The sequence below is a fragment of the Meriones unguiculatus genome, chromosome 7 (genome assembly GCF_030254825.1).
Source record: "Meriones unguiculatus strain TT.TT164.6M chromosome 7, Bangor_MerUng_6.1, whole genome shotgun sequence".
NCBI classification, from domain to species: Eukaryota; Metazoa; Chordata; class Mammalia; order Rodentia; family Muridae; genus Meriones; species Meriones unguiculatus.
In genome coordinates, this window is record NC_083355.1 from 36,651,981 (window position 1) to 36,674,858 (window position 22,878).

The 22,878-nt window shown below is 51.2% G+C and overlaps 2 protein-coding genes across 5 annotated transcripts in view; both read right to left on the reverse strand.

The window, feature by feature from the left end:
* Hnf1b (HNF1 homeobox B) overlaps window positions 1-4,588 on the reverse strand; it is a 51,792-nt gene extending 47,204 nt beyond the window's left edge. For 2 of the 4 annotated variants that reach the window (XM_021641470.2, XM_021641469.2), the window contains exon 1: window positions 3,968-4,588. In XM_021641470.2, coding sequence (XP_021497145.1) covers window positions 3,968-4,311 — 344 coding nt within the window. In that variant the 5' untranslated portion in view covers window positions 4,312-4,588. Of the gene's footprint in view, window positions 1-2,110; window positions 2,373-3,967 lie in introns of those variants that run through there. The other 2 variants (XM_021641473.2, XM_021641471.2) reach the window with 2 other exon arrangements.
* Window positions 4,589-14,104: 9,516 nt separating this feature from the next.
* Window positions 14,105-17,843, reverse strand: LOC132655404 (uncharacterized). The gene is made up of 2 exons (XM_060388409.1): window positions 17,422-17,843; window positions 14,105-15,190 (listed from the first exon to the last, which is right to left on the reverse strand). Exons 1-2 carry the CDS (start codon window positions 17,818-17,820, stop codon window positions 14,876-14,878), a joined length of 714 nt encoding a protein of 237 aa, XP_060244392.1. The 5' UTR covers window positions 17,821-17,843; the 3' UTR covers window positions 14,105-14,875.
* Window positions 17,844-22,878: the final 5,035 nt, after the last annotated feature.

Here is a 22,878-nt window from a genome sequence, read left to right on the forward strand (position 1 = left end):
TGTGTTTAGAAACCTCCAGCAATCAAACTGAGATATTTCATAAGCATTTGTATAGTTGTGATTCCTTTCATAGCCAAATATTACATTGTTCTTTTGGAGTTTTAGGAAAGTATTCGCAAATATAATGGCAACACTCTCTGGGCTTGAAGAACCTGGACACTCACATAGCAGGTAGCTTTTTTTTTTTTAATTATCCACAGCCCCGCCTCTAAAATAAAACCCATTGAGGAAGACTAATTTCAGTAAGACATTAATGATCCCAAATGCTCTGCTTGCCTGTATGGCTACATCTCTCTTGATATGGAAAGGCCACCTGGGAGGTAGCAGTCCTCCAGAATTTCAAGTTTGAACTGAAAATGTGGTCATGCCTCTCATTTCTCACAAACACAGGCACAACTTAGCATTATAAACAAGACACAGGGGTGTCTCCCAGGCTTTCTAAATTTAGAATGTTTTCAACTTTGCTATTACTTTTTTTTTTTTTTTGCTTGCTAAAAAGATGACTTAGAATGAGAAAAAATTGTCCTTGAAATTAAGAGACTAAGAAAGTAAAATGCACAGCACAGATCAAAAGTATTAAAGGAATAATACAAGAATGTACAGTATTTATTTAATGCAGTTACAAAAGCAATTCTTCACTACATGTTGATATATATATATACATATATATATCATATATTAGCGTGATAGGACATCAAAAAAACAAAGAGAAAATTGGGTTCAAATGAAACAATAAAAATTGGTGTTAAAGCTGAGGCCAAATTGGACATAGTGGTAAAACAATTATTTTTCAATGGTGCCTGTAAAAATCAATTAATTTGTTTAACGTGTTAAAAATACTCCAACAATCAAGGTAGATATTTTACAGGCATTTGAATTGTGGCTATTTCAGCAAGCCTTGGCTATTGGATTCGTGAGAAGCCGGGCTTTGAATGAGATGATTTTGAGAAAAGTAAACTCTCACATTAATCATACATAAGTTAACGAATTTTTCAAGCGTTTATAAAGGCACAGAAAGTAAGACAACGTAATCAAGTGTTAAGAACAGAAGCAGAGGAAACGCGTTCCTGTGTCAGACCTGGAGAATTCATGGTGAGAGGAGAAAAACACGGCCATCAACATTTCAGACATAACCACGTAAATACCGCCTAAAAGCTCATTGCTGGCTAACATTTCCACAGATATTTTTAGGGTGGAAAAACGTTCCTAACAGCTACGAACAATAAGCTTCAAAAGTCCGAGAAAACAGTACTTGGATTCTAAAAGTTAATACCGTATCGCTTTAACAGATCATTTGGCCATTTCTCCTTTGTTTGGCTTCTTTACCTGTTAATTCTACGTGCTTAAGAAACCTAGCGAAACGGTGTGTTTCTAGGTGTGAGTGGTTGTGCTAAAAGGAGGGAAATAACTCAGCAACGAGACGATTGAGGAAAAAGAAAAACTAAACAAAACAACGTCGAGACAAACTTTCAGGTTCGGAATTAAAAAAACAAAAACAAAAACAAAAACAAACTTTTGAATTAGGAGGTAAGATGGCGTAGTTGTACTTTTTTTTTTTTCTCCCTCTCTCTGACCCCAGAAGGCCCCACGTCTTCCCTAGGGGAGAGCTCTGGGGCCCGGATAAGGAGTTATTGGGAAAGAAAGTGTCCTCCCCGGGATTATAAACTGGGGAGTTTGCGAGCAGCGCCCGGCCCCGGAGCAGCCAGCGCAGGTGTCAAGCGTAAACTCAGCCGCTCTGCTGCCCGGGAGCGGGGGAGCTCTGGGCCGCAGCCCGGGGAGAAGCGGGAGCCGCGGTCCCCAGGCAGCGGCGGGTTCTCCCGGGCGCCCGGGGCCCAGCAGCGTCGGGGGCCGCGGCCCCGGAGCGCAGGGCGGCGCAGCCTGCGACCTTGCTGCGCGGCGGCGGGGCTGGTCCAGCCCGGGCCCAGGCGTCCAGGCGCGCCGCGGGCGAGCGACCCTCCTCCCCCGCACACCTCTCCTTTCTCCCCGGCTGCCCCGGGTGGGGAGGGGAGGGCAGAAGAGAGTGCCTGGTACCCCGCAGGCGGCCGAGCGGTGACCTGGGAGCCGCCAGCATCCCCCCTCTTTTTTTTTTTTTTTTTTTTTGAAAAATTACTTTAATAAAGTCAGGCGCTCCAGGCCCAGGGGGAGGGAGGGCGGCACCGGCTTGCGAGACGGACAAAAGCCTGGGGTGTGTCCTCGGTCCTCGGCTCCCCTCCTTCTGCTCCCCACCTTCTGCTCCCCACCGGCTTTGGGGAGGGATGAGGGCCTAGGTCCTCCGAGCCCGGCCGCCTCTGCGCCCCGCGGGGCTTCCCGGAGGGGCGCGGGGCACCCGGGGGGCGCGCCCCGCAGCGCCGTGCGTGTGCCCAGCCAGCACCCCCTCCTGCGCTTGGATTTCCTTCCCTTTCTAAGCCCAGTTTACAACTTCGCCAATGAATAACCCGCCTCTCTTTTCAACCTAATCGCGCTCATTGTGTACTCTCTGTTGATGATTTATAGGAATAAATTAATAACGCCCCGACTCCACGTGCTGCCGTTTACGTTACACGGCCGCCGTGTCCAGCCCGGCGTGGGGACCGCCGTGGAGGGGCGCCCCAGGCCTCCCCGGGTTTCCCAAGTCGGCTCCGAGGCGAGCTGAACGGACGGCGGCTCGGGGCAGCCGGGAAGAAGGGCCTAGGCCCGGGGGGGGGGGGGGGGAATGGTGACGGGACGCCGGGTCCCTGAGCCGGGCCCGGGACGACCTTCCCGCCCGCCTGCTCGTCCAGGAGCCCCAAGGGGCTCGGCTCCCCGTCGGAGCTACCTCTGACACCCATCCAGGCCCCTAAACCCGGCCGGACAGAAATCACTGCCACGCGGAGGAGCGGCCAGGGGAGAAACCCGAGCTCGTGAATTCGCAAAAACAAAACAAAACAAAAAAACTAAACAACAAAAAAAAAAAACATTTTAGGAGGGTGAAAAATAAGTACACAAATAAATCCAGAAGTCCTCCGGATAGCCCCGGCTGGAGGACAAGACCCTCAGAGCGCAAATTCAAATGCAAGGTCACCTCCCACCCCAGGCGCGCGCTGCGGGAGGGGAGGCCGAGCCAGGCCGGGCCACCGCTCCGGGACTCGGCAACTCCGAAGCCGCAGGGCTTAAAGCGTCAGAGGCCGCGCGAGGGGGCTCCTTCCTGCAGCCAGGTGGCCCCCGGAGCGACGAGCCGTCGGAGGGAACCGCTCGGCTCCTTGGATAATTAGTAACTAGCTGTCAACGCGCAGGCACGGGCGAGGGGGACCGGCGAGGGATCCCAGCCACCCGGGGGCCAGCCAGAGGGCCAGCCAGCCGGACCCGGCTCCCCCGGCGGCTGCCGGGGTGTCGCCGGGACGAGGCGCCCACGCCCACCTCCCCCAGGTTGGGGCCGGGTGCCCCGCCGACGGGAGGAGGGGGCGTCCCGGGCGCGCGCAGCCCACCCGGCCTCCCTCCCCCCTTCACCCGTGGCTTCTTTCGCGCGGCGGGTGTGACCCTGCCGCGCGCTCCCCACTCCATAAATGCGAACCCGGAGCTCACGCCCGCGCCGCGGAGCTCTGCGAGAACCCCACCAAAGACCCCGCTCTTCCCAGACCGCCGCCGCAGAGCCAGGCCGCCAGGCCCTCTGCAAGGGACGGCGGGTTTCTGGGAGACGTGCGCGCGCGGCCCCGGGGGTTTTGGAAGTTGGTGGCAACGGGAGCCTCGGGTCCTCGGCGGGGAGAGGGGGTCGCATCTGTTCCCCTGCACCCGCCGGCACCTCCAGTCATGTGACTCAAGGCTCCGCACCTTCGGTTCTCGCCCGGGGTACCACCAACGAGGTGCTTAGGTCCGGGATGGCCGCCTTAGGTGGAGGCAGGGGAAGCCTCGGGCTCCGGGGGACCCCGGGCCCCCGGGAGATGGTTCTGTCCCCGTGGGAGAGGAGCCCCGGGTCGGGGCCCCCGCGGCGCCCACCTCGCTGGCCGCCTACCTGAGCATCCGGTCCACCTCGGCCCGCTGCTCCGCGGCCTCCTCCGTGTTGAGCGCCTGCAGCTCCTTGAGGATGGGAGGGGTGTCGTAGTCGTCGCCGTCCTCCGAGCCCTCGTCCCCAGACAGGCGGCCCTTGGCGTGGCCATTGGTGAGAGTGTGGAAGACCGGCTTGGTGTCCAGGTCCGCCCCGCTCCCGGGGGACAGGGGCAGCGACTCCAGTTTCACCCCAAAGTTCGGAGACGGCAGCAGCTCCTCCAAGGCCTGGATCAGCACTTCTTTGGTGACCCCGGAGCTCAGCAGGGCGCTCAGGAGTTCTCGCTGGAGCGACGTGAGCTTGGACACCATTTTCCAAGGACGGGGGTGGAAAGCCAAAGAAGGGGGTTGACGGGGCGGGTGGGTGTGAGAGAGGAGGGTGGAGGGGAGCTTTCAAGAGAACCCCCAAGTCCCGGAACCCCTCCACCCTTCAGCTTGCAGACACCTGCTACTCCCCCGGAGCCCCGGAGACTCCTCCGAGAGGAGTCAGAAAACTTCTAACTTGCCATGATCGCCACCATTAGGCCATATAAGATATGCAAATGAGGGGGAAGGGCTCGGCTTTCGGCAAGATGCAAATGGTGGTGGGGAGGGGGGGGGGGGACCGAGAGAGTGGGAGAGCCAGAGGGACAGTCCAACCGGGCCGGAGGCTCGGGCCGGGACCGGGACTCGCCGGGGCCCATTGTCCTCACGCTGGGGAGGAGGGAGGGCTCCAGATCTCCTCTCCGGAGTCTGTTTATCAGCCAAACTTGAGGCGACCTTTGGACTTGGAGAGCAAGCGGCTTGCAGCCTGCGCTGCGTGGGGGTGGGTGGGGGGACCTTTCCGCTGGCGGCGGGTTCGGCTTTAGTCCAGAAAGAAGAAACGGCGCTTCGGGGGTTCAGGTGAGAGAGCTGGAGAGAGTTGGGGTGCCTTGGAGAAGGGGAGGGGGAGAGCGGAGAGCCTCGGAGATGTCCGCAGGTAGCAAACTTGGAGATGCAGCGGGGGGGGGGGGGTAGAGGAGGATCCGATCCTTTGAGAATGGGGGCCGGGTGCGGCTGTAACGCACTGGGGTGGGGGGACCCCGTTCGTTCGTTTATTATTTGCTTGTTTTTACCTGGTTGCTGCTCTTCAGGCCCTCCTCTGCCGCACTTGCCAGCGTGGGTTTGCAGGATTGCCGGCCCGGACGGCGCGGTGAGAGTGGAGTCGGAGCAGCCAGGGGCCTGGGGGACCCTGGAAAGGAGGCGCCGACCGATTCCCGGCCAGAGGGAGCAGCGAAAGTGGAGCTCGGCGGCGGCAGGGCTGCCCCCCGCTACGCCGGACCACTGGGGAGCGGGGCACCCGGGGCGAGAAAAGCCGCCTGGGCCCTGCAGGCAGGACCGGGGCTGCGGGGACCCCTCGCTGGTGGTACCCGCGTCGCAGCGTGGCTGTGGGTGGTACCGAGGCCCACCTCTACTGGTTCTTAGCTCTGGGAGGTCCGCGGTGTTCCCAAGCGCGGGTTCACTGTGGCGGGGGCAGGAGCTCTGTGTGGCCACCTCAAGCGGGCGGGCACCGCCAGAGCCATTGAAGAAACTTTTTTACCTCCGTCCTCCCCCAGGTTTGCCCCGGAAGGAAGCCATGAACCTTTCGGCACGGCAGGAGTTTCTGCCACATCTCCCCCGGGACCCGGAGAGGAAGGGAGGACGCACAGGCCTCACCCAGACCTCTAGGCTGGGACCTGAGCTGCAGGGGAAGGAACTGCTTAGATACACACACACACACACACACACACACACACACACACACACATGCATTCACGCAAACAGACGCACACACTAGTAGGAACTGCCTAGATACACACACACACTCACACACACACACACGCATACACGCACACACACATGCACACACTAGTAGGAACTGCTTAGATACACACATACACACACACACATACACACACATGCATGCACGCAAACAGACGCACACACTAGTAGGAACTGCCTAGATACACACACACACACACACACACACGCATACACGCACACACACATGCACACACTAGTAGGAACTGCCTAGATACACACACACACACACACGCATACACGCACACACACATGCACACACTAGTAGGAACTGCTTAGATACACACGCGCACACACACACACACACTAGTAGGAACTGCTTAGATACAAACATACACACACGTAGGAACTGCTTAGACACACACACGTAGCTCCCGGGCTAGAGGCCATCTTGAACCTCGCTTCCCTCGTTTGTGAAGTCACTTCTGCCATCCCGGGTGCAGGGAAGGTGTAGACGCTGAGGGGGGCCCACCTGGGCAAAGGTGCCTGACACCTGTGTCCATTCTTAGGCGTCCGTGAAGATGGAGGCCTGTTCCCAGTAGTAAAATCTAGCGCTTGGGAAGCTCAGGGTTCTCAGAATCGGGGGTGGGGTGGGGGGTGGGGGGTGGGGGTGGAGGGAGGCATTGAAGTGGGAGGAACTGGGCAAAGAAAGACCACCCGTTCAGGATCATCAGGAGGGCGAAGGAACTTCCAAGCACTCTCTTACCGCTTGCACTTTCAAATGCAACCGGTTGGGAGGAAATTGTGGTCGGGCCAGGGATAGAGATGAATATTACCAAGGGAGACGAGAGGCCAGCAGCCCTCATCTATCAGGCACGGGATCACCTCCTGGTGAGCAGACAGCCTCTGCTGAGTCTGTGGCAGGCTGCTTAAAGGCAGAGACCTGGAGTGCCTGGGCTAGGACTCTGGGAGAAGGAAGTGAGTGCTGGTATGCGTGGGATCCCATTCACGGTTTACACCTATCACTGTTTATCTGAGGAAGCGCTCCTAAGTTCAGAGAAGTGGGGGCCCTTCATTTCACCTCCTTGCTTCCGAGTTTCCTGTGACATGTGACAGATCCTTGCTTCGTGTGGTTATGGCCGGCAGGAGAACTCTCTCTGCCTCCCAGCTCCACTGAAGCAGGGTATCGTTGAGGGTAAATGTCTCTGAGGGAAGGCCTTTCTATCTCCCCTGTCTCTTACTATCACGGTATAACTATAATGAGCACCAGTTTACGCCTTTAGCCGGAAAAACCCATTAAAAGGCCACCATCCCCGCCGCTGCCCACTTACCAACACAGCTTTGATTTGTAGTTCTAAGTGTGGTGTGCCACCAGACACCCAGACCTCTCTTCCCTACCCCCTCACCAGCCACCCGTATGAATGTACAGGAGGCTACTCCTAAAGTTCAGGGAACAGTCCCAGCGAGTACAGGCAGGGCGCCGGGGTATCCACACCCTGAGATTGTCCTTCCCAGATCTACGGTTTATATACTTCTCAGAGCGATGATATCAGGTATTATCGAGTGATTGCGATTACAGATGTTTGAGCAGATGAGCATGTACTTACTTCCTAATTAATTAAATTTTAAAATTAATTACCATTTATTCACTTTGTATCCTAGCTGTAGTCCCCTCCCAGCCCCGCCCGCTCTGAGCATGCACTTATTATTTTGTCTTTATTTTTTATGCATGTGAGTGGTTTGCTTGCATGTATGTATGTATGTCCACCACGTGTGTGTGTCTCATGCCCCTGGAAGCCAGAAGAGAGTGCTGGATTTCCTGGAACTGGAGTTACAGACAGTTGTGAGCTGTCACGTGGGTGCTGGGAATAGAACCTGGGAACCGGGGGGCCTCTGGAAGAACAGCCGGTGCTTTAAATCATCTCTGCATGTTTATTTATTTTTGAGGCATATGAGGATGCCTGAATGTCTGTGCATGTTAACTTCTAAAACATCTCTCCAGCCCCCATTAAAATACTTATTTTTATTTTATGTGTAAAATGTTTTCGTTGCATGTATGTCTGTGCATCATGTGTGTGCGTGGTGCCTGTGGAGCCAGAAGTGGGCAGCAGATCTCCTGGAACAGGAGCTACAAATAGTTGTGAGCCACCGTATGGATGCTGAGAATCAAGCTAGACCTCTTGCACAACCAACAGGTGCTTTTAACTGCTGAGGCATCTGTCAAGCCCCTGAAGACTCCATGGTTTGGGGTTTGGCCTGAAACTCTCTAGGCAAACCAGGCTGGCTTTGAACTTCTAGGGATCCTCCTGCCTCTGTTTCCCTCCTGCTGGGATCAAAGGTGGTTCTAGATTATGATGGACTCAGGATATATCTGTGGGACCTGTGAACATTGCTCTGTGTGCTTGCGCACATTCTGGTACATAAATTAGAACTTAATTAAAATCTATTCCAAATCTCTGTATGGTGGCACTTGGGAGGCAGAAGTGGGAGAGTCAGGAGTTCAAGACCAGTTTGGGAGAGTTCAAAGCTTGCCTGAGCTCTATGAAACCCTGTCTCGAACAACATGAAAACAACTCTAATGTATAAAATGTAAACAGTGGTGGTTATTAACTTAGCAATTGTTTAGTTTGTGGTCTTCTAGAACTTTCCTGTTTACCACATATATGGTTCCATTATCATTAAAATCTGTAGGCTGGCGGGGTGGGGTGGCGCATGCCTCTAATCTCAGCAGGCTGAGATGAGGATCTGGAGTTTGAGGCCGGCCTGGACTACACAACAAGAGTTGTCTTAAAAAATCAGAACCAAGCCAAACAAACCCCTAGAAATTAGTATGTCCTAATAGCCAATAATCCTTTTCCATAAGGGTTAGAGAGTAAGTATTTTAGACTCTGTGGGCACTAAGTCTCTGTCTCTATGGTGGTAACTACTCAATTCTGTTGCATGCAATGGAAAAATGAATGCCTGTGGTTGTTTCAATAAAATTTTATTTTTAAAAAATTGGCTGACGACATATTTGGTTAATGGGCCACACTTCACTAAACCTGGGTAAAATGCTTCTGCCGGTCCTGTAGATATGAAGCCACCCTTAGAAGTTGGCTCATGTCCTTTCTTCCCTCTTAGGACGAGGAAGCAGATGCCTTATTAAAAAGGATAATAAGTGACTTTTCCATGAACTACATCCCAGAGTCATGGTTCTGGAGTCAGGTGGACCAGCTGCTTTCTGGGAATGCCAGTTTGACTTTGGATAAGTTTCCCCATTACTTGTACTTTTGATATCGTGAACATGTGTAAATGTTGATGACAAAGGAATTTATGCCTCATCAAGTTGCTGGGAGAGCTCAGTGATGTAACTCAGAAAAGTATCTTGGGTGGGTCAGTGCAAGCAGGGCCCAAATCAAGTGCTTGCTCAGTCATTACACGTGGCTCAGGAGTTCCCTCCCTTCCTCCCTCTCTCTCCCTCCTTTCTAAAGACCTAGCCTACAGGTAAACTCACTACCAAACACTTCTAAGTGTCCACTATGTGTGAAGCCCTTTGAGGGAATCAGCAAATCCCCAACCCCTAGCCCGCTTTTCCAAAAAAATCACTTCCAGCTCCAAGCCCTTATTCCTCAAAGCTTGCAGATATGAGAGCACTTAGCTAGGGAACCCCCAAGGGCACGATATTTCTTGTCTTTTGATTCAACAATCCACATCCTTCTTCTGGATCAGTTTTAGAAATAGGGTGTTTCCAGTAGCTTGTAAAAGATTAAATTAAAAACTGGCAGCCTAGTATGATATTAAACTAATAAATACTACACCTGGCATTGAGAACCGTCACAGAATCGTAGCCCATACTGCTTCCTCCTCCTGCAACAGCTCTGAGGACTGAGCCCAGCAGTGCGGACAGTCCTCAGGTGTTCATGGAGTACATCACGGGCTCGCGTACAGCAGGCATGCCATGAATGTTTATTGGTAAATGATATGATAGGCCAAAGTGTAGAGGAAAAAAATGCAACATTCACTGGCATCCTTGGAGCATGCCCTCAGATAATATTAAGTAGGTTCTGAGAGCTTGTTTGGAAGTGCTAGCAGGTGAGGGCCATTACTCTGATACCCTTGGCCCAAGACTTATTTCCTATCAGGGGAAGGTTTTCCTCTTCCAGCCGCCATGCAGATACTGAAGGGAAGTATACGTAGTAGTGAAGGAAAAAGGGGACCGCCACCCAGCCAGCCAGACCAGCCACCTAATCCTGGCAACCAATGGGGTGACAAACATCGCAGGCAGATCACCTTCATACATCCAAATGTGATGTGATTGTGTGTGTGCGCGCTTATTTGAAGGTTTTTAATATTACAGGTTATAAAAATACATATAAACAGAATCACACAGCAAATAAAGTAAGTTCTGGGCTGGTGAGATGGCTCAGTGGGTAGAGACGCTTGCCTTGTGGGTTTGGTTCCCCTGAACCCACAAAGTGAAAGGAGAGAGCTGACTCCTGCAGGCTGTCCTCCGACCTCCACACTCAGGCTGTGGCAGCACAATTATGCCCCAACACACACACACACACATACACATACAAACACACACACATACAAACACATATGCACATACATATAGACACATACACACACACATAAACACAACACATGCACATACACACACACATACAAACACACATGCACATACGTACATACACACATACATACAAACACGCATACAAACAACACATGCACATACGTACATACATACACATACAAACACACACACACATACAAACACACACACACATACAAACACACACACACACACATACAAACACACACCCACGCTAAATAAAACGTACTGAAAGAGAAGTTCTAGTGAGCTGGGATTCTTAGAGATGACGTCATCCACACTTGTTCTTCTCACAAGCCTGTACAACTTGCATGTACCGCTCTCACTTCAGTGGGGAGGAAACAGAAGCACCACGAGAGCAAGGTCTGACCTAAGAGCTAAGGCCTACGATTGAACTGAGTATCATCAACGCCCTGCTGGGCAGTTATTCTCTAATGACACTGCTTACATGACAGGCTGAGCACGAGGCACAGCCTAGGTGGAGGGAGGGAGGTAAGGCAGGAGAGTTGCCCATTTCACTGCTGATGCCACGCTCTGCCAACAGAATGGCTCCTTTTGTTTCTTTTTAATTATTTCTTTTGTCACATCAAGAAAAGGTTCCAGGAAAGGGCCCATTCGATGAGCTAGGCATTTTCACCCATTCGGCACCCCCACGTCTCTCCCTCGATGGCGTCTCTTCCCCTTCCACCCCAGAGCTCTTAGTTTTGAGCAGGGGGTTCAAAACTGCCCACAGTGTCCAGTGAAGGTTCAGCTCACAACGGGTCCCCTGTATACAAGTGTGGCTGCCCAGCCTTGCACTAGGGGATGACCAGGGTACCGTTTGATGCCCTCGTGACCAGATGCAGACTCAGCTCTCCGGCCTGGGGGGTAAAAAGCCTCCGGGATGCTGAGTCATCGAAGCAAACATTTCCTACGTGTGAGTCACATGCTGGGCAGCACATTAGGGTCTGGCATCACCGGGACAAATTAGGTTCAATTCCTGCTGCAATGAGTTGGAATGAGAGGCACAGACGTGTGTGCAGCTCTCTCTGCTGCCAGATGGGAGCAAGCAGGCTTTACAGTGTGTATCAGGCGTCCATTTTATTCCTCAGCTGTCCCCAGGACAGCATTAGTATTCCTCTCTCTAGTTTTCTTTTCTTTGGTATTCGAGACAGGGTTTCTCTGTGTAGCCCTGGCTGTCATGGAACTCACTCTGTAGACCAGGATGACCTCAAACTCGGCGATGTCCCTGTCTCTGCCTCTCTGAGTGCTAGAATTAAAGGCATGTGCCACCACACTTGGCCAGTTTTCTTAACTGATGCCCAGAGAACTTAAGCTGCAGGTAACTTCTCCAACTGAAGAGCAGTTCTCCTGGCTTTAGTTTCCATACCAGCCAAGAGGCAGGTGCCACAGGGAAGCCAGACTGGCTGGCATCACACTGATTTGGATTTGAAACCTATCTCTGCTGCCTCCTAGACATGCCTTTGAGTAGCTTGCCCCTCTCAACCCTGGTTTCTTTATCTATAAAACAGACACTATAGAAACCAGTAGGGCACACGCTTTAGGTAAACTGCCTGGCACAATCAATACATAGAAAGCAAACCTTGGTAGAAATATGGGAAGCAGGGGCTGGGGACATGGCTGTCAGTGAAGCGCCAGCCTAAGGGCTGATTCAGTCTCCAGCTGGAGTTGCTGCCTGTGATTCCAGTGCTGGGAAGGTGGAGGAAGGAGGGTTGCCGTGGCTTGCTGGTCAGTTTGCATTGTCTAATGGGTGAGCGCTGGGTTCAGTGAGAGGTTCTGTTTCGATAGATAGATAGATAGACCCCACTGGAAAGTTGGCTCAGAGGTTAGGGGCACTGGCTGTTCTTCCAAAGATCCTGAGTTCAATTCCCAGCAACCACATGGTGGCTCACAACTGCCTGTAAGGCGATCTGGTGCCTTCTTCTTGCCTTCAGGCACTCATGCAGGCAGAACACTGTATAAATAAATCTTTAAAACAAACAAATAAATAAATATGCATACTGTCCTTTATGGTAGAGAGCGGAAGAAGACATTATATATTAGCTGCTGTCCTCCGTATGCACACACATACGTATACACGTGCACAAACATGTATGCATGTGCAAGTGCTTATACAATGCACACACACACGCCAGGTGCATACATGTATGCATATAAACACGTGTGCACACAGGTATGTGTACACATAGACAAGTACACATACACACACACACACACACGCACAGCAAAGGGGGAAGCAGCAAAGTTCTGGGAAGATGCAGGGCCATTGAAGGATGAAGCAGGACTCCGGCAGGCAGGAAACACTCTACAGCAGAGAGAAAAGCTGACCAGAGGCTTAGCCTCGAACATAGGCAAGAAGAGGACGGGTGCAGGGCCAGCCAGCCCTGTGGACCAGGAAGACCCCGGACGCTAAGGTCAGAGCTGATGATGACCAACACGCCTGCCTGTGGGGCTGAGCTGCTCTCTCAGGTAATGAGAAAGTTTTCACGAAGCTGTGTGCCGCTGTGTACTTTTAGAAACAGCTCATTAGGAGCTGGGCCTGGCAGCACACACCTGTAATTCTAACACCTGGGAGGTGGGGGCTAGAGGGTCAGGAGTTCAAGGGCCAGCCTTGGCTACCTCCGGTTTGAGGTTAGCCTGGGTTACACCAGACCCTTCTAACATCAGGAACTGTAGTTGTGACTCTCATGTGCTTCCATCACTGTGCTAAGATCTTAGGTGATCCTTAGGGACCCGGGGGTCCTTCCTACCCGATTAGAATGGCAGAATAGGGAAGTGATCCCCGATTCTTTTTCTGGAGTCAAAAATGTCAGAATTCACACTTGAGGTTCACTAACTACACCTGGAAACATTGTTTAGCCTTTCTGGGCCTCAGTGTTTCCGTCTTTAGAATGGGGATGGAGCAATGGCTCTGTGTAAGGACCTGAGTTTTGATCCCCAGCAGCCATGTAAAAGTCTGGGTGTGGAGGCGTGGGTTTGTCTTCATAGCACGGAGAGCTCACTGTCCACCCAGCCTAGCCAACTGCTAAACTCCAGGCTCAACGAGATACTTTGTCTCAAAAAACAAAAGAAGTAGGACGGTGATAGAGGAAGACACCTGACTGACACCAGCCTCTAACCCCGCCCCCCCTCGTGCATGCACCCCTCCTACATGTTCACAAGCATGTACGCCCCACACAAGTGCACAGCCATGCACACCCCCTCCCCACACACGTACACACCACACAGAGAAAGTCATAATAAAAACATTTAAAACCGTTTTGAGTGTAAACAGGAACACCATCCGTCTAGGAGGAAGGAGGTAAAGAAGAAATGAGCCAAATACGTTTGCAGACTGTCAAAGGTGGCAGGGCGCATCTACAGGCAGAGGGACCCGGGGGCAGGTTTGATGGAGGGACCTTTCGCCCTGCCTAGGCAGAAGGTGGTGAAGGTCTGTTGGCAGAGGAAGCCCAGTGAAAAAAGAAGCCATGTGAGCGCCCATTCCTGGTACTCATTAACCTGTCATGGGCCACTTCGCTGATCTTTTATGTATATTACAAAACCAGTGCAAATGTAAAGGAATTCACAGACGTGAAGGAGACTGAAGATTCCCTCCCCACCTCTTCTGCATCCCATCTTGCACATTCCAATTGGGGGACTCCTATTCTCATGCACACAATCGGCAAAGTTTAGCATCACTGATACTCGTTTTTCAGGTGAGCATACAAAGAAACGGGCTTCCCTGTGCCTTTTTCATACATGGATGTCCTCACATTTTGCCAAACTTTATTTTACTTGCGAAGATTTTTACTTTATTTACATTCCGTGCATAAGTGTTTGCGTGCACGTATGTGCATCCCCCGAGTGCCTGGTACTTCAGGAGGTCAGAGAATGGTGTGGGGTCCTCTGGATATGTAATTACAGGAGCTTGTGAGTCACCATGTGGGTTCTGGGAACTGAACCTGGGTCCTCTGCAAGAGCAGCCGGTGCGCTTAAACACTGAGCCTTCCCTTTAGCCCTTTATTTTACTTTCAGATAAACAGAAGCCTAGAGAGAAGTTATCAGATAGCTGCTTCTTAGGAATCTTGTAAGATTTGAAGGGGAAAAAAAAGCATGTTTGTGTAATAATTGTTTAACAGTATGGGATAAGAGAATCAGGGAGAGGGAGGAAGATACTGAGAAAAAGAGATAAAGCAAAAGATAAAAGTGGGAGATAAGGGAGGAAAGAGAAAAGATTAAAAGAAAGGAAGAGAAGAGAAAGAAAGAGGGGACGGACAAGAGGGAGAAAGCACAAGAGAGGTAGATAATGAGGAGAGCAGAGGGGAGGAGGAACAGGGAATTGAGGAGGAGAGGGAAGAAGTAGAGAGAGGAGAACAGAGAGGAGGGGAGGAGAAAAGGAAGGAGGGGAGAGAAATGGAAAGGAGGAGAAGACAAGACAGGAGAGGAGAGGAGAAATGACCTAGGTGTCACTGTTCAGAGGCAGCTGTCCACTTCAGGACGGCCTTTGCCCCAAGCCCTCATCTTTGCAGGAACTCGGGTCATAGTCTATAGGCTGGGCTTTGGCCTCTTTCCAGATGTGCAGAACCACGCATTGATGAAGTAACCTTGCTTTCTGGTCCGAGTCTCTTTCCTTATAGCTAGTTCCCCTCTGTGGCCTCTCTCGGCAGTTGTGTCAGCAGTAACGGAGAACTTGACCTCTCCCATCCTTGTTCCACACACCTCATTAATTTCTCCATGCACCTGGAGCTGGCCACGATGGAGCAGAGGAGCAGCTGGGTCTACAGAGACAGGAGCAGTGTCCAGTTCCCAAGCTTGACCAGAGACTTCACTGGAGTGAAGCCCCATCGATGCGGAATGACTCTAAAACAGCAAAGACAAGAACGCAAAAACGCTACGTAAAATAAGGAGATGAAAAATATGCTCAATGTTCACTGGGTGAAATTTTCTTATTTGGGATTTGATGGAACTCCGGACTGAACTATTCGGACTGAATGACAAAAAGGTGAAACATGACAATAATATCTTGATGTATGAAGTAGGCAGTGTTGCTAGGCCTGGTGGCTTAGGCCTATAATCCCAGCTACTTGGGAGGCTGAGGCAGGAGGATCATGAGATCAATGCTAGCCTGGGCTTCAGGGTGAGTTTGAGGTTAGGCTGGGCCACTTAGTGACACTGTCTCGAATAAAATAAGCCAACAGCCGGAGATGTAGGCTAACGGCAGAGTGCTTGCCTAGCAGGGCAAGGCTCCAGGTGGAGGCGTGTGAGAAAATGAGGAGGAGACTGAAGCTAGTGGGCTCTCTAGAGGGAAGTGGGTCCTCAGTCACTGCTTCCCATGTGTCCCTTTGGTTTTGGGGAGCCGTCACTTGCCTAGGTGTTCTAGTGAAGTTATTCAGATAATGGGATCTAGTTCACGTTCACTGAGTACCTACAAAAAGAAAGGCCTGGTGCTGGGCCCTCTGGACACTCGCTGTCTAGCAAGCCTGACCCTGAGCTCAGGGCCTGTCACTGTCACTACTGTTTTCTTGTCTCATGACAGAATACTTCTCCAGTCTATGTGATCCCTCATTAGAAGAAAACGTAGGACTAGAGAGACAGCTCAGTGGTTAGAAGCTCTTCTTCCAGAGGACCTGGTCAGGTTCAGGTCCCAGCATTCACCTGAGGCAGCTCACAACTGTCTCTCCAGCTCCAGAGGATTTAACAGTTCCAGCCTCCATGGACACACACACACACACACACACACACACACACACTTGGCATCCACAAAGAGAGAGAGACATACACATAAATAAAACTCAAAATAAATCTTAAAATTACAAGCGTAATAAAGCACAGGAAGAGACACTTGCCCATCCATGTTCATAGCTGTCTTAGTCATGAAATGTAGAAGAAAGGCAAGCTAGTGTCTTCAGACAAGGGAGAGACAAAACGAAGTGTATGCTTCTGATGGGCATCAGCCAGCCTCAAGGCAGAGCAGAATTCACACACACACACACACACACACACACACACACACACGCAAAGTTTTCCCTCCCTTCTGTAAATAAATAGTAACACATACACACACACATAGCCTTCTCCCCAGCTGTAAATAGTAACACACATACACACACACTCACACACACACACACACAGCCTTCTCCTCAGCTGTAAATAAATAGTAGCACACATACACACATACTCACACACACACAGCCTTCTCCCCCAGTTGTAAATAGTGACACACACAGAGACAACCTGACAACAAAAACACACCGTTTTTTTAAAGTTTGTTTTTGAATTTTTTTTTCTTTGAAAGGTTGCTTTGAGGAAGAAGCCAGCTTGAGTTTTGTTGTTTTTTGTTTTTTTGTTTTTTTTTTTTTTTTCTCTCTGATCCCTGCTGACTGACCAAGGACATCAGGCTGTTTACACGGGAGAGCTTTAGATATGGTTATTTGTGTGGCATTGTATCGAGGCCTTCAAATATTTGCCGGGAGGTTTGGTGGAAAATGTCTAGACCAGCGCAAACACTGTGGGCCCCAGAGAAATCCCAGAAGCGCAAGGGGGCCATTTGAGACCCCTGCTCTATCTGACTGTCATCACAAGGAAGCCCTCTGGTTCTTGTCAGATGCAGTGAAACCATCAAAGGATCCAAGTCCACCCCTACCCCAACCCCCAAATCTTGATTTCCCACTAGCCAGCTTCATTCATTCCTCAATCCAGAGCGTATACTAGAGAGCCATTGACCAGAGAGTCAGGAGTGCTAAATACGAACTCTCGATTGCCTTCTGCCCATTGGGTCACCAGGGCATGCAAATGGCCTCTGTGGGCTCTGGTGTTCTTGGTTTGAATGAAGGCAGTTGAGAGAAATGCCCTCTAAGGCCCTTTTCCTTTGATCCAATCTATCTCTCCCTTAAGCACCTCTCAGGCAGGGTTAAGACACCAGGTTTGCTGTGAAAGATTAAAACAAAAGAACAAGTTGCAGTCCCTTGTCTCAAGAAAGCTTGCTTTGTTGTTTATGCTTTTAACTGTGTTCATCTTTTAGCAACTTTTCGGCTGTCCAGAACCTACAGAGGGTAGGATAGCAAGAGGCGGGCATGTGATAAATTACTCACTGATACGGTGCAGGGAGGGAAAGCTGTCACTATGTCTCCAGACGTTTTGGCCACCTGAATTCCAGTGCAGGTGCTCCCGTTATTAAAGAAACACATCACAGCAAGCCAGTTGCTCTGTGTGCAGTGAGCCCTGTCTATGCTGAACTCTTCTCGTGGACCAAAGTCCAGCAGACGCTCTGGAAGCCCTGGCTGAGAAGCCCTCAGGACTGGAGGTGAAGTGGGAGGTTTGACCGACCCCATGAAGCCAGCAAGAGACTCCAGGCCCGCCCGTGCTTCTGTCCTGGGATCTGAAGCCATTCTGCGGGGTCTCCGCCTCTGGCTTGTGCATTTTTCAAAGCACAGGCTTCGGAATTTGAAATGGTAGACGGAAGCACGGAGCCTAGAGATGATAACGTGCATCGAATTTCTCCTCGAGAGCAGGAGGTGGGACCGAAGGAAGCCAAGTGTTCTCACTCCAAAAATTACAACCCCCAGCCCCCCCACCACCACTGAAGTGCTTGCGCTGACTCCTGTTTGTCCTGTTTGATTTATTTGTGTGCTGGGATGGAACCCAAGCCCCACTACCCCCGCCCCTGCACATGCTAAGTGGACACCAATACTGGGCTCCACCCCACGGCTGCTGGCACTCGCCTGCAGGTAACGGTTTCGAAACCCTCAGAGGTGGGCAGACACGCCAGCCTGCGTCCCTGCCTGCTGCTTATTCACGGCTTCTGTTGCTTTTCTCTCACGCTTGCTTCTCCTGCAGCCATCGCTGGCTCCGCTAACAGGTCCATCTTACTACATACATGCTCACCTTCCCCAAATAGGGACCCATCCTCACGACTGAGGCCAAGGCTTACAAAAAAAGTTTTGATTGAGTTTTTATTTTATTTTTTTTAATTTTGTGTGTTCAGGGTGGGGGACACGTGTGGAGATCAGAGAACAACTACTTTCCTTTCCACCAGGTGGGTCCCAGGGAGCAAGCTTAGGTCCTCAGCGTTGGCGGCAAGTGCCTTTCCCCACTGAGCCAACTTCAGGCCCCCTGTGGCAAATCATTAGCAAATCCTATCGGCCCTTTCTTGGATATAAGCTGAAGGGCTGACCAATCCTCAGGACTGTCTCTCCCCCCATGCCCCACCTCCGTGAGGTCAGTTTTATCCTCGATCATCTGTCCTCACAGCTGGCCCTTCTTCCTTCCCTTACCACCCGCAAGGCACAGGAACTTGAGGGATTTTGTTCAGTCAATGTTGGATCATGGTTGGCCGATAAATATTCCCAAGTCACTCAGAGCGAAAGCCCCCGGTGATCTGTTAATTTCAGTCTCGCGACTTCCCTGCTATTCTTGGAACAATTCTGACACATGTCTGCCCCAGGACCTTTGCATCTGCCATTTCTCTACCCCGAGGCACTATTCTCTAGCTGCCTACATGACCCCCTCTTCAAGTCTACAAATTTGTCATCAACTCCTCAAGAGGTTTCCTTTCTGCCCTTGTTAAAATTTTAGCTTAAAGCCTCAGTGTTTTAGTTTCATACTTTGGCTTTTTTTTCTTCCCCTTTATCTTTAAAGCATTTGCCACCACCAGCCAGAATATGAATAAGAATCAGCTAATTTTGCTCGTTGTCTGTTCCCCTGACTACAGCACACAGGCCCCACCTAGACAAGGCCTATTTCAAGGGGGGAGAGTTGTGGCTCCTGAGCAGCTCTAACCCCACCTCTAGAATAGTGCCCTTATTAGCAGTGGTCAGCAAATGTTTGTTGACTGAATATGAGATGAAACTTCTCTGCCCTGGCAGGTATCTGAGTCTTGGCTGTGCTTCCAGGTCTGCAAGCAGGTATCTTTGTCTCAATCCTCTCAAACCTACCCTCACTCTCCTGAGGCTGAGGCTGCTCATTCTGCCCTGAGCCACTTCCTACCAGAGGTCCAAAGAAACATGGCTGATCGGCTGCCGAAGACAGCTCCCAACCATCCTACATTCTGGGACACCTCCCTCCCCACCTCCATGCAGGCATCATCCCCAGCTCCTGGAGACCCTCCCTACCTTCACAGACCTCACTCTCAGCTTTTGGGAGTCCCCCCCCCATTAAAGGTCAGGCGTGCATCTTAACGAATATTAATTATTCAACTGCACCTGCTTGTAGGAGAAGCACCCAGCTCAAAGTGAGGAAAATGAATCATGGTGAGACAGAGAGCCCATCCAGCACCCCCGTGTCTTCCTCTCATGCCTCCTAGTGATCCCCTGAGATTCCAGAGCCAAGGGAGGATGGGGTTACCCTTTGTGATTTGCAAAGAGAAGCTAGTTATCCACGTTTCTGCCTGAGACATCTAACAGTTCTTATGTCTGTAGAGTGTGTGTGTGTGTGTGTGTGTGTGTGTGTGTGTGTGTATTTATGTATGTGCGCGCCGTGGCACGGTTTGTGGCGATCAGGGGACATCTTGAGGGAGTCCGTTCTCCTCATTCACAGTGTGGGTGTCACAGCCTTGGTGGCAGGTGCCTTTCTCCACCTAGTCATATCGCCAGGTGTGCTAGAGTTAATCGAACACTTCTTTGGGGCGGAGGGTCGTGCTGCTGACTGAGGACAAAGCATGGTTAGAGAGACAGGGACTCTTCCCCCGTGGGTTCTCTCCCTTGTGTAAGGGGCAGTTGTATTCACCTTCAACTACTTGGATTTCCCAGTGGCCTCTGCAGGACCCTGCTAGCATGAGAGTTCCCACTGCCGAGGAGGTGAGGAGGTGAAAGAGAGAGAGAAGTGAAACTCACCCGCCTCTCCACCCCCAAACAATGTTGAGTCAGGACGGAGGAACTTCAGAAGTGGAATGGGTGACCCAGATTAGCAACCTTCAGAGGTCATCCAGAGCAGGCTTTGAGGCCATCTGCACTCGGAGAAGCTGAGCCACGGATGGCACACATGATCCTGGGGTCACGGCCCACGAGGAGTGTGGCTGGAGAGGAGCCAGAGTCCTCACTGGGAGACTCTATCGGGCTCCATGTCCATGGTCAACCGGCTGTTCTGTCACCCTCATGTTCCAGATGAGAGAACAGGGCTGCATCAGGCTGAAAGGCCAATGAGGCCAAGGTGGACTCCGGAGGCCAGAGAATATACTTCAAACAGACCTTTGCCCTCTGCCCCTCTTGCATTTGTTTACACGGGGTGGCTGGATCTTTCCCTCTATCTTCCCTCAGTGTCAGAGTCACTTATATACCAGTTTCATCCTGTCCCTCAGGAAATGGTCTTGTGAATTTGAAAAAAAAAAAAAAAAAAAAACCCACATGACCTAAACGCACTCAACCAAGTTAGTGTTTTGTACTGTCCCTTCTGTTCCATGCCAGTGTTTCTGTCCAGGGCTGGGGTGAGTATGGTTAGAGTCAACATGGAGTCCCCCACCCCCGGAGCTGTGGCTTAGACCGAGAGCAGAGGGTCACCCAGGACAGCCTCCCCAGGCCTGTAACAGATGCTCTGTGAATGCACGCCAGATGGCCCGGTCATGCATGGTGCTGGAAGACAGGCAAACTATTGGTTTTGCTGTAGACCTACAGCCAGGGGTCTGGTCTCGATCGCCCAGCTACTAATGAATGGTCTAGAGTTATCGCTGGACATGTCTGTGTTCTTCGGCTTTAGGCCCAAGGGCCTTGGGATTTCATTGGGAAGCCAGTGCCATCACCTCAGCGCAGGAGACTCTAACCTCCATGGAACGAAAGCCCTCCTCTTTATTGCGGGGGTTGTGACCAATAACAGGCACACGGGTCTCTCCTTGAGCAGTTACTGTGGTTTCTAGTGGCAACACGCTAGGGCCTTCTCAGCTACTGTCTTGTTCAAGCTGCAAAACACCGGTTCGTTCAGCACCAATGTTATTCCTTGCCCAAGGTCATGTGGCTATAGGGGTAAAGGTGGAATCTGAAGCCAGCCCCCTCCCCACTAAGTCACAAGCTTTTACTCTTGTCACCCCCAGCTCGGCCTTCTGCCCCACTCTAATCCCGTGTTCATGATTTCTCGAAAACATGACCCTACTTCTTAAACACTTTCTTCTCAGCCTCTGGTCGCCAGGCTTGGGTCCAGGTCAGCGGCTCTCAAATTTCGTTGACACTTCCCATACAAAAGAGTGCTGATGAATGACAGATAAATCGGACCTTCTCATGATCTGTGACCGATTTGCTTCCGTCCCAGCTGCAAGTGGCCGGAGCAGTGAATTCTGTCCCAGCATCTTGAATTGGGTGGAAAGGGACGGAGGCATTCCTGTGCCTCTCCTCCCGTGTGTACACTCTCCTTCTGCAGCTAATCTTGCTTTCCTGAGCCTCTCCTTAAGTGCTAAAAATGACACACACACACACACACACACACACACACACCCCGTGAAGATCTGGTGGCCAGCTCTTTCTAACTGATCAGGGAGGGCTTTCCTATTTCCTTGGGGATCTTCCCACTTCCTTTCTAACACAGCCATTCCCCCCTCCCACCCCAGGAGGGTTCAGGTACCATGAGTTCCAAAACCCTGCCCCACCTTGTGGTGGTTTCTGGGAATTGCAACCATCATGGTCTCTGTGAGGATTTGAATCCAGACCCTACTCCTGTTCTCAGACTTCCAGAACAGAGTCACGTTAAACTGGAGAGATTAGACGTGACCGTTACCCCGCTACTACTACTGTTCCCCCTGCTTCTGCTGAAGCTACGGAAGTCTTACTGTGTGCCTGACTTGTAGCAACTTTAGCTCACTTAATTCTCACCCCATGGACTTTGGAAACATCGTCACCATTTGACAGGTGAGGTAATGAAGACTTGGAGAGCTCCAAGAATCATCAGAGCTCTCACTGCTGGTAAGAAGTGGGCTGGGAGATGACTTCAGAGTGACGATGATTTTGGGTCATTGGGTCAGCATCTCCGCTTATCTAGGTAATCAATCGAGTTAACTTTATCTGGAAAATGGAGGTCCCCACTTGCACACATAGGCTCTTTGAGTATTAAATGAGATGATGCCTGTAAAACACAGAGAGGCTGCACACAGTAGGACCTTGCTTATTGCCGTAGACTTTTGTATTCCTTCTCTGTGTATGTGTACCTGTATATGTTTCCGTGCTTGCATGAAAATGAAGGCTGGGGTAGGCGTCTCCCTCTCCGGCTCTCCACCGTGTTTATGAGATGGGGTGTCTCCCCGAGGCTGGAGTTCACTAGCAGGTCCCTGGCATTATTCTGCGTCTGCCGCCCCAGTCCCGGGGTTACAGGTGTCTACCCCCAGATTTTGACTTGGGCTTTGGGGGACCAAGCTCAGGGCCCCGTGCTTGCACAGCAAGCCCTTCACTGACTGAGCCATTTCCCGAGCCTCAAGCTTCCAGGCATTGTGGCGCATCCCTTACCTCCTCCTGTAAAGCCGAGCATCTTTCCACTCATGAGCCACTTGCTCTCCATTTACTCATTCACTCCCCTATTAAAATAAAGATTTGTTTACTTTCTTTCAGGTGTGAGTGTTCTTTCAGGTCTGTGTG

Coding starts and splice junctions, on each gene's coding strand:
- LOC132655404 (XM_060388409.1), bottom strand. CDS start 17,820: ATGCACGTTATCATCTCTAGGCTCCGTGCTTCCGTCTACCATTTCAAA. Junction 15,191..17,421: donor TCCCTCCCTGCACCGTATCA/GTGAGTAATTTA, acceptor TTGCTGTTTTAG/AGTCATTCCGCATCGATGGG.